Source organism: Girardinichthys multiradiatus, chromosome 20 (assembly GCF_021462225.1).
Source record: "Girardinichthys multiradiatus isolate DD_20200921_A chromosome 20, DD_fGirMul_XY1, whole genome shotgun sequence".
NCBI classification, from domain to species: Eukaryota; Metazoa; Chordata; class Actinopteri; order Cyprinodontiformes; family Goodeidae; genus Girardinichthys; species Girardinichthys multiradiatus.
The window spans coordinates 72,263-84,027 of record NC_061812.1 but is presented as its reverse complement, the minus strand read 5'-3'; the positions used below and the strand labels follow the sequence as shown (position 1 = coordinate 84,027).

At 41.2% G+C, this 11,765-nt stretch overlaps 2 protein-coding genes across 4 annotated transcripts in view; both read left to right on the top strand.

Annotated features, from left to right (window-relative positions):
• The window catches only part of LOC124856411 (potassium voltage-gated channel subfamily KQT member 2), a 66,634-nt gene extending 59,588 nt beyond the window's left edge, over window positions 1-7,046 (top strand). Inside the window, exon 14 of the mRNA XM_047346796.1 lies at window positions 7,018-7,046. Coding sequence (XP_047202752.1) covers window positions 7,018-7,031 — 14 coding nt within the window. The 3' untranslated portion in view covers window positions 7,032-7,046. The remainder of the gene's footprint in view (window positions 1-7,017) is intronic.
• Window positions 7,047-10,382: 3,336 nt separating this feature from the next.
• Window positions 10,383-11,765, top strand: part of LOC124857229 (phospholipid transfer protein) — a 36,997-nt gene continuing 35,614 nt past the window's right edge. Inside the window, exon 1 of one of the 3 annotated variants that reach the window (XM_047348404.1) lies at window positions 10,383-10,541. In XM_047348404.1, the coding sequence (XP_047204360.1) occupies window positions 10,398-10,541 (144 nt within the window). In that variant the 5' untranslated portion in view covers window positions 10,383-10,397. Of the gene's footprint in view, window positions 10,671-11,765 lie in introns of all 3 variants that reach the window. The other 2 variants (XM_047348406.1, XM_047348407.1) reach the window with 2 other exon arrangements.

The following is an 11,765-nucleotide window of genomic DNA, read 5'->3' as shown; positions in this document are numbered from 1 at the left end:
CTATATGAAAATGTGTCTTTCTTTATCCAAGACTTGAGAACTCTAAGAAACAATGGCGCCAAAGTATAGTTCTTTTACTTTCTGGCTGTGTCCTGTCCGGCAGAGCAGCTCACAATTGTTGTCTGAGTGCCAAGAAGAAGCCCAACATATTTACTTTCTGGAGCATTACGACCAAAGCTATAATGCTCCGCTTTATATATAGAAAAAACTTTATTACTTTATTAGAAACTTCAATTTCAAATGCAATCGACACAGAGATGAAAAGGAAAAAAAGATGCAAGAAAGAGAGAGGTGGGGCAAAAAGGAAAAAGCGAGAGAAGGAGAAAAGAATAGAGAGAAAGAAGGATGAAGAGAATTTAAGATACTGGAAGACTGCTTCAACACCTGCAGTTAGAGAGAGAATGAAGATATATCTGTGTGTCTGTAAATACCTGAATCCAAACACATGTGGATGAATGTGTGAGTGGGCTTGTGCATGTAAGATTTTTCTAAAAAATATTTTATAGTGGGTATTAGGAGCCACAGACCTGCCCCAAAGGACCTTAGCCAGACACCGAGGAGATCTGAGCCACAGACATCCAAAGGTCCCCCAGAGCATGAGATTCATCCAACCATGGACCCAGAGACCCAAGATCTTAGGGCGCATCAGAGCCAGGGGTCCCAGGCCCTGCCAAGTAGCAAATGTTAGTGAGCCGGCACACACCCGAGGAGCCATCCCTGGACACTGGCAGAGACACCAGCCACCGGCAGGGAGTGTGGCTGGGAGGAAATAGGCCCCACATTCGATGGGGGGCCGAAGCTGATCCAGGAAAGGGAGCAGCCCAAGTCCCAACCTGACACAAAAACAGGCGCACACAGTCACAATCACACATGTGTACACATAAATATACTCATTCCCACACACCCATCGTTAAGACACAACAATGGACACTATACGCTCACTCACACTCCCCATACACACTCTATACTCCTAGTTCCAGGTACCAGTACTCCAGTGGGGCAACCAGCCCCCGGAACCAGGAGGCCAATGTGTAGTTTTCACATTTACTCACAGTACAATCAGCAGTGTAATCGTCAAACATTTTTGGAACTACCTGCTCAGCCCTATATATATCGACAGGAGTCTCTTCCTCCAGTCCTAACTGGAATACTGGGTTACCTCCTATGAACTTCAGGCCATCCTTCCTGGAGTAAGTGTCACAGATGTTGGGGAACTTGAATAATGTCAGTACAGGCCACTAGTGCCAAAAAGTCTTTAAACAAACATGGCATCCCTTTTAATTTTTATGCCAATGGCGGTCAAATTTACCTACCTCTGAACCACACTGGTCCATGCGCCATCCAACCTCTCCTCGATTGCTGGGACAACATCGGATCCCTTTTATATTTCTTACATTTTAACAAGAAGACCAAAGTCATGCTGTTTCAATTCAGTGGCACAAACAGGAACCCCTGCATCAACCTTTCCTTTCTGGCCTCTTTTGAGAAACAGATTGTCACTAATCTGTGAGTAAAAATGGACCCTTCCATGAAACTAAATAGTAATGTAAATCTAATAATTAATTCCTGCATTTTCCAGTTAAGGAGAGTGTTTAAACTGAAGCCTATACTGTCTACTGGAAACCTTAAGACAGTAATACATTCATTGAAAACACATGTCGACTTTAAGTGATTTCAATCAATCATCCAGATTTAAAATCAGGTTCATACATTCCAATTATTCTAACTATCAAACAGTTCAGTCAGATTCAGTTATTTATTCAAATTGGATAAAAAGTTTTTCTATCTAAGGAAACCCAGCAGATTGCATCCAGTCAGTGACTTGCAGCATTCACTCCTCCTGGATGAGCATGTAGAGACAGTGGACAGTCACTGGTGTTGACTTTGCAGCAATCCCTCATACTGAGCATGCATGTAGCGACAGTGGAGAGGAAAAACTCCCTTTTAACAGGAAGAAACCTCCAGCAGAACCAGAACCAGGCTCAGTGTGAGCGGCCATCTGCCACGACCGACTGGAGGTTTGAGAGAGTTTTAGGTGTTTTCTTATTGCCTCATACCTGTTTTCAATGTACAGGTTATTAACAAGTTTTTGTAGACCTTGATGGGATGCTCACGAGATGAGGCACTCTCTTTTATCTAATGTATTGGAGCAGGGACTGTATAAAACAGGGGTATTCAACTAAAACCTAAAAAGGTCCAGGTAAAGAAAATTTGCTTAAGCAGGCGTCCGGAAGAGTATAAAATATAAATATTCTATGTAAAATATATTTAGGTAGCCTTGTAGCTGTCTCAACATCTGCATATGATCAATACCTTACACTCAAGTTAATTCAATTCAACTCATAGAATGTTTTCACAGTATTTATTGTTGTTATACGGTGACATATCATAGAACGGAACATATTCAATTCAAAATTCAATTCAAAAATACTTTATTAATCCCAAAGGGAAATTAAATGTTGTTATATCTCATATTATGAAGGTTTCTTCAAAGAGACGTTGTAGATGCTGATGGCTGTGGACAGGAAGGATCTCCTGTAGCTCCGTCTTACAGCAGATCTGAAGAAGCCTCTGGCTGAAGACACTCTGTTGTTGTAGGACAGTCTCATGAAGAGGATGCTCGGGGTTCTCCATAATGTTCTTCATTTTATGAAGAATCCGTCTTTCCACAATGATCTCCAGAGGTTCCAGAGGAGTCCTCAGAACAGAACCAGCCTTCTTTATCAACTTGTTGAGCTTTTTTAAGTCCCTGGTTCTGATGCTGCTACCCCAGCAGATGATAGAGAAGAGATCACACTTTCCACAACAGACTTATAGAAGATATGCAGCATCTTGCTGCAAACACCAAAGGACCTAAGCTTCCTCAAGAAGTACAGTCTGCTCTGTCCCTTCTTGTAGATGGCTTCACAGTTGCATCTCCACTCTAGTCTGTTGTCCAGGTGAACACCAAGGTATTTATACTCCTCCACCATCTCCACTTCTTCTCCCATGATAGAAATAGTTTTTGACTTATTCCTGTTTCTTTTAAAAACTACAATCATCTCCTTTGTTTTAGTCACGTTCAAAATGAGATGATTGTTTCCACACCATGCCACAAAGTGGTCCACCACCTTCCTGTACTCAGCTTCTTCTCCATCTCTGATCCACCCCACAACTGCAGAATCATCTGAGTATTTCTGCAGATGACAGGAGTCTGTCTTGTACTGGAAGTCTGAGGTGTACAGAGTGAAAATGAATGGTGAGAGTACAGTCCCCTGTGGTGCTCCTGTGCTGCTGACTACCTGGTTAGACACCCAACCCTTCAGTCTCACAAACTGTGGTCTGTTTGTCAGGTAGTCTTTGATCCAGGAGATTGTTGAGGCCTCCACCTGAGTCTTCTGGAGTTTCTGACAAAGCAAATCAGGTTGGATTGTATTAAATGTTCTGGAGAAATCAAAGAACATGATCCTCACAGTGCTGCTGGCTTTGTCCAGATGACAGTGGATTTGTTGAAGCAGGTGTTTGATGGCATCTTCAAATCCAACTCCACAGCGATAAGCAAACTGAAGGAGGTCCTGATGGTTTACTGTTTATATATGTATAACTGCTCATGTGTGCAATTTTCTTTCATTTACTAAGTAAAAATTGGGGCTACATTTGCAAATAAGAAAATGTTAATGAATAATAAACTTAATTTTAAGTCTCAATCTCAATCTCAACAGGTTTACAGATAATAAATTTGAACAACTTTACCAGCTAATTTTCTTCATCTTTCATATTGAGCTCCCTCCCTTTTTTGCTCAGTGAGAAACCTGAGCTTGAGCTTCCCCTGCCAGAACTTTAATCCTTGGCTTGAAAGGAGTCAAAGGCCCATTATTTACTGAGCTATGCTACTTCCTTCTTGACATCTTCTTGACATCTGTGATGAGAAATGGGTTCTGAATGAACAAGTTGAGCTGCGGTCCAAAGTTGAACTTGTCAAAACAGTTTTTGAAGTTTAGAATCAGCTTATCGATAAAATCAACAAAGAAAGACACATCTCGCTCCCACTGAACATGTCCTTGTAGTGCTGGGAAGTGGACACTCTCTCCCTGCAGGTCTTCCTTGAACACCTCAAGCTTCCTCTGGGAGGGCTGTCATCAGCTCAGAGACAGAATTGTCCTTGCCCTGTAGTCTCAAATTCAGTTCATTCAGATGGGAGGTGACATCAACCAAAAAGGCCATGTTGTCCATGTATTTCTTATTTTCTAAAAAGAGAGAAAACTGTTTTGCCTTGTGACTTCTTAGCTCTGCCCACAAAGATGCAACTTCCATCCTAATGGAGCAGAAGTGTGCTAATATTCTCCCTTTGCTGAGCCATCTCACATTATTGTGGAGCAAAAGGTCATCAGCATCAGCATTAACTTCTTTAAGGAATTCCCTTAGCATGCGATGGTGGTAGGATGAGGATGCCCTGAGAAATTGATCATTTTCATCATTCTATTCATCACCCCAGCATAGGCATCTGACAGGGATGCACAGAGGACAGACTGGTGAATGATGCAATGGTATGCTACTAGATCTGGATTGGCCTCTTTCAGTCTTGCAACAGCTCCTTTTTCTCTCCCTATTATAGCAGGAGCTCCATCTGTGGTTATGGAAACTATTTTCTTTGGCTCTATTCCTCTTTCTGTTAACATCTCCTTAATGGCCAGGTAGATGTCCGCTCCTCTTGTACTGGTCTGAAGGGGAGTGACACCTAGCAAGTCTTCACAGAATATTTTCTGGTCTATGTTGAAAAACCTGACATAAATTAACAGCTGAGCATTGTCACAAATGTCAGTGGACTCATCCACAGCTAGAGATAGCACATCCAGGGTCAATATTTCACCTCTCTTTGTTGCAGATGATGCTGATAGGGATATTTGCTTTATTTTATCACACAGCTCTTGTTTTTGTTTCCCATCAAGTAGTGTTTCAGCTACTGCACTCATGCATTCTTTGACAACCCCTAACCCAGTAAATGCCTTTTTGTGTTGACCCAAACTCCAAGCAACTCTGAGGGATCATTCATGAGCTTGTTGTTGGGCAGTGAAAGAGTGGTTGAGGATCCTGGTGGACTGGTCATACTGGGCTCTCAGACAACTTATTTTTTGTGCTCTTACTTCAGATTTGACTGTGTATGTATGTTCAAAACATTTATGTATTGTCTGATAATGTCCTTTCACATTGGCTGTTATGACTTGCGAAATAGGACCCCAGAATGCAGACGAGCAGGCAGCGTGACGGTAGGTGAAAAAGGATTTAATAACTAAAAAACAAAAACTTAATCACAGAAGGAGGCAGAAACCAAAACAACAAACGGACAGGCAATATATGCAAAAACAGACATGGGCAGGTTGGCAAAACAGGCTTGGCGTGAGTAACAGGACAAGAGCATGATCTGAAAACAAGACTTGAGCATGAAAAAAGTTTCCGCGATGTGTGACTGAACGGGTGTGTATTTATGGAGTGTGAACCAGATGAAGTAAGACAGATTAATTAGGTGCAGGTGAACCGAATAAACTTAATTGACAGGAGAGAACAAACATGACTGGAGCAAAACAGGAATTCAAGAATACAAACCAATAGAAACAGAACTAGAAAAACATGAAACGAAAGCATAACCAGATCCAAAAACCAAACTTGACAAAACATGAACAAGACTAAAACATGACCAGAAAAATAAACAGAAACATGATTCAAAACCTTAACTGTGAAACAGACCAACAAAACCCAAAAACACCCACAAATCATAACACTGGCACTTTTAATAAGTGCTACAGTTTCTGAACATATGAGGTCCATTCCGGATTAAAGATCCCATTTTCACGGTCCACTTTTCTTGTTTTAGAAAGCGCCATCTGTTGCTTATCTTTTTCTTTCTCTGTCCCACCCGTCTCGTTCAACTCTCTGCAGCACTGTCCTGACTTCCTTTCTCTGGCGCAGTTGTTATTCTCCCTTTCTTCGTCTCACTTGTCTCTTTCTCTACTTTCTATGGCGCGGCTCTCTTCAACTTTCTCCTTTTGTTTCTCTCGTCTGTTCGTGTGTGTCTTGGTTTCCTTCTACTCTGACTTGCTGCAGTCGCAATATTTACCGCCAGAAATGCACAGACTTGTTTGTCTGAGAGGTATCACATAATGTGGCTTAACTGCCATGCAATTGGTCTGTCCTTTTCTGTATACACTATGGCTACCATAAAGTCTACAAAAGCCGTGCAAGGTAAAATAATCAGTAAATAATCAGTTTTCTTGCAGAAAACACTGATTCTGAAGACAAATACTGCAGTCTCTGTTAGGTAGTTTATCTTCTATTGATCAGTCCAAGATCAGACCATGAATCCTTCAGTTTCAATTCAGCATCTCTTCATGGTTCCAATGTAAAACCAGAGTGAATCTTCAGTGGAGCTTCCTGAACACAGAGTCAGATCCATGTTTCTCTCAGCAGCTTCCAGAACTTTGCAGAGCAGTTCTGTGTGGAGATAGATTTTCTTTATTTCTCTTTATTTCTAATTTCCTCTTAGTTGAATCTGAACTTAAAAACCCAAATCTTACTTAGTTTCCTGATGTTTGTTCTGCTTCCGTCAGATCTTAGATGTAATGATGGCCCTCTGCTACTGCTGACCTTCGTGAACAATTTAAAGACTCTGACTGAAAGGACCAGAGGTCACCTGAGCACACAGGCTATCTACAGCTGGAGTAGTTGATCAATAATCACAAAGGGACCCAACAGAACTGTTTGGGGTTTGATTGATTTGTAGACAATAACTAACTGATCATCATTGAGTAAATTCTGCATTATTAGTTTCACAGCTTTAATTATCAGCCTCTAATCCTCTTTTGAGGTAGTGATGATTGGATCTTCTTCTACCTGGTCCTGCATGTGCTGATGATTGTTTGGTCCAGTTTGGAGTCAGTTTTAGTTTGTTGGTCTGAAGGAGGTGTAGATGTGATTTAATTGTCAGATGCTCTAATTTAAGCCAGATTCTGATTAACTCTGACTGCTTTGTTTCTGTTCAAGGTGTTTTGGACTGACATTAACAGGTACTTTCCATGCCACAGAGACATCTGTTTTGGCCAGAGGACTGAACAAGGAGCCACGTCCCTCTGTCAGGAGGAAGGTAAGGCAGGTAAACATCTCCAGAGATCACTGTTAGAGACAATTGCAACAAAGATTGCCATCTTGTTGTCATCAAGTCTCCATAACAACCATTAGACTGTAGACCAACTGGTGGTTCTGTGGACATGCCAGAAAACATGATCTTCAAAGCCCAAATAGGGGGCGCCGAAGTTCTTGTACAAAAGAACTGCACATGCAACAAGTGGGCGCATTGCGTGTGATCTTCAAAGATTGCGTGTTCAGTGGATAACAGGAGCAAAAGATTGCCCAGTTTAAATGAGGAAACTGCATGTGCTGCTGGCTGGCTGCTACTGCCCCTGCAGATCCTCTCTGCTGTGTTAGAAGCTTGCAGGGGTAGTTGCTGCATCACTATGAATGGTCCAGTTGCTGATGTTTTCCTGCTGTTCTGTTCTGCTCCTGCTTTTCTGGACTGTTAGAATTTGTTAACCAGATGGATCCAGTGTGGCAAAGATTACATCCTGCTTCACCTTCAGTTATAATATTGGATTACAGGCTGTTGTGCAGGAGGGCAGAGCTGTGTCCAGAGTGGACTGCACCCTCCGCCATCGGGCCATCAGTGCGCAAACGGAGCAGCTGGTCAGTGCTGCATCTGGGGTGGCAACACCACAGGAGCGCGCCAGCTTTTTAACCGCGTTGCTGGATGTAACTCGCAACAAATTGGCCAATCAATATTACCAATAAAAAAGACAAACCTGCCTGTGAATTAATTTATTATAGGCTTATCTCTCTTGATTTTTTAATCCTTTTCAGAGACTCACCGTGTTCTTTTTGTTTTTAGAGTTTGTTGGAAGAGTTCAGAGTTTATCATAAACAGCCACAATATTTAGGCCTAAATGAAATATAGCAACATAAAAATAGATTGTTGTAGGAGTTGCTTATCTGCATGTTAGCTTTGCTAATTTTAAAACATAACATCATGTCACTGTCCTGCAAATAATTTAAATCGAACATTTATGTACATAATGATATTTTCCAATGATTTAACTGAATTTGTTTGGTCTGTTTTGCCAATATTTTAATGATATATATGTTTGATTGTTTAAATTGTTGTTTGGTGACATGAACTCATTTTTACTGTAGAAACCCTCCCCTGGCATATGTTCACATTTAAACAACGTAATAAACTGATCCAGCCTGCAATGACATAACGTTACTGTCAATAAAGGAATGTGTTTTAGTAACAAGGTTAAAGCACACAGTCTTTGACCCCACATGGAAAAGCTGCCTAAAAATTGTGATTTTTCACCTGCTAAGAAGGAATTTTAGCGTCCAGTTTGCAAATGAATCTGCCTTATAATGTCTTAGTTCTTTCCTATTAATTATATTATCAGCATCAAAGCACAGTGGGTCTTTTAATGATGTTCAATTGTAGTTTCTCTGTCGAATGATCAGTTATTTGTGCGCTTCTGCATGATCAGTAGCAGATGATCTCACTGACAGCAATGGTGCTGGAATGATCCAGATGCAAAAAAAAAGTGTTGCAAGGAGAGGAGTTTTATCATAGGAAAGATGTCATGGCGTCTGTTTGTGATTGGCTCCAAATCTGACCTTAGATAATCCTACATAGAATCCTCCATTCTCATCTATTGTGATTATTTTTATTTTTGTCGTTTCAGGTTTGAAAAATAAAGTTGCAAGTGATAAAGAATTACATTTGCAGATCCCCCTCCCATATATTTGGGTGTTTGGGTCATTATCTTATGTTGTTTTGCATATTCATGAAGGCAAACATGCTAAAACATTTGCGCCTGCTGTTCTGACTTTCCACACGCAATCATAATAGCACCTGGTTTGTTGATCAGCTTTGCGGATGCAAACAGGTTTGGGTGTGGTTTCGTTCACGCAAACCTTTTGAAAATCAGGCCCATACTTTTCTGTCCTATTGCCACAAACATAAACATGTAGAGTATTCTTTAACTCTACTAGGACTTTAACTGGAACTGGGAGCTTTGGTCAGATCATTTTCTGATTGAGCTTTTTAGCTACCAATCCTCCAGTTTGGTCTGCTGTAAAATAAAGGATGAGTATTTGGAAAAACAACTGATACCCACTGTTAAATAAGGCGGAGGATGTGTAATGCTCCGGGCCTGTTTCTCTTCCAAAAGCCCTGTGAATCTTCCTGGGGGGCACATCGTCATGAAGTCTGTAAACTGAAAATGTGTCACCACTGAACTGATTACAGCAACGGTGTCTTCACAGGTCTGCCTAAAAAGTGGATCAGACAGCTGCAGTTGATCCAGAACGCTGCTGCCCGCGTCCTCACTAGAACTAAGAAAGTGGAGCACATCGGCCCGGTTCTAAAGTCCCTACACTGGCTCCCTGTAGCTCAGAGAATAGACTTTAAAATACTTCTGTTAGTCTATAAATCACTGAATGGCTTAGCACCAAAATACATTACAGACTTGTTGTCAGTGGATCAACCACCCAGACCTCTCAGGTCATCTGGCTCAAATCTACTCTGCAGAACCAGAACCAGAACCAGACATGGAGAAGCAGCTTTTAGTTCTTATGCTCCGCTAATCTGGATTAAACTCCCAGAAAACTGGAAAAGCGCCAAAACCCTAAATTGCTTTAAATCAAGATTAAAAACTTATTTTTTACAGCGGCCTTTGACTGGGCCATCTAAACATTATCAGTTAAGTTTTTAGTCCAACTTTCCTTTCGTTTTCTTATCCATCATTCTATTCTCTCTCTTTTTTTTAAATTACCTCTGTTGTTTAATTTTCTGTATCATTGTAATGTTTTTCCTTATGTGCAGCGTCTTGATGCCTTGTTGCTGAAAAGGGTTATATAAATAAACTTGACTTGACTTTCAGAAGGACAATGATCCAAAATATCTGGAATCATCAACACAAAAATGGTCCAGAAACATTCTTGAACATCTCAGCCTCCAAACCTAAATTCTACCGTAAACCGGGAGTCTGGATGGTCAAAGATCTCCCTCTCTCGTTGCTCCAAAATGGAGAAATGTCAAAGAAGTGCTGTGTTGTGGGTATAAGACGATGGTTTCATGTAAAAATTTATTTCTTTATGTGGGATTTTGTTCCCCAATAAAAACATGTTCTCAGGTTAACATTTGGATGTTAGATCATGCTGCTGAAATAAAACATGAATATATTGAAATTCTGTTGAAAAAAACAACTATTAATCCTAAAGGAAATTTTAAAAAGGCTTTAAATGCCTTTTATACATATTTACCCTAGCAAGGTAATGAGTGAATGTTCTGTCTGCAGTGGACCTTCAGATTTTTTTCACCCAGGATGCAAAAAGAGAAGTTTTCACAGGAGGAGGAGTCATTCCCTGGGGATAAAACTGCGCACAGAGAATCAGGCGCTCAGAGTGAAGTGAGCCAACAGAGCAGAAACCAACCAGAGAAAAAGTCCAAACCAACCAGAAAACAACAGGTCAGAACTCCTCCTTCTGCAGCTGATCGGTGAGTTTCATCTCCAGACATTCAGAGGAAAGGTTAGCAGCAGACAGATGGATCCAGAGACAAATGGTCAGACATATTAGCAGGCTGTAACCATGAGGAGGTGAGTGTATTACAGAACAGGTTCTGAACAGGATCAAGGTGTTTCAGGTATGTTCTTAGGTTCCTGGGTGGACTTCCTCTGCCCTTAGGTCTGCAGCGGCATGGCAGATCTTCATGTTTTTACACTGACTAAGATGATCTGCAGCCTTTCTTCCTGACCTTCCAACTTTAAATTGGAACCCAATGTCCTGTTTTTTTTCTAAAAAGTAAAAACAAGTCCTTAAGTCATGGAAGTAGAGTTTAGTTTGGGTTCGGATCAGGTTAAAAATCAGAGGTCAGCATCAGTCAACCATTCAGAGTCTGATCATTAATTGCCCAGAGTTTGTAGTTTTTCAGCTGAATGAATCTTAAAGTCAGACGGGAATCCAAAGTCAGATGGACAAAAGGACATTTCAGGCTTCATTGAAGCATCTAGGTAATATGGCTGCAGCAGCTGATCCTGATTGGCTCTTTAAACACTGCTCTGATTACAGGCTGAGAGACACTCTTTGGAAGATCTTAGCTGCTGATTAAAGGACCTATGTGCTTTTAATCTGTTACTAGGTTAAATGTGTCTTGAGTTTGGTCTTCAGGATCAATCTGGGGTTGTAACACTGTGTTAGAGTTCATTGGGTAAAATGTGGGTGGATGGGAGGGACTCACAGGCATCCTGTTTTTCTCTAGTTTTTTGGAATCATCAGAGAACCGCTTTGTCTGCTGAGCTCTTGTAGCTTCAGCTCGCTAGTCTGGGTGTCCTTAGACTGATGGTCCAGCAGTGTGAACAAAAAGCTGCAGCTGAAAACATCTCTCTATGTGACGCCCATTTTAACAAGAGCTCAACATGAACTGTAGTAACCTCAGTTTCACAACACCCGCAAACCCTCACTCCCATCTGTCCCCTGACCTAGTTTCTGTGTCTCCCTCTGAGGGCAGAGTGAGTCAGGAACAGCTGCTCTGGCAGTTTCCTCCTGATTAAACTTCATCCCTCTTGTTCCTTCACTTAACCAGAGAATCTGTGGGTTAAATTATACTTCTGTGAAATCCTCACATCTCTCTCCATCTTTAAGATTTCCACCCAGGAGAAAGGCTGCTCTTTTTAAAATGTTCACCTAAATCT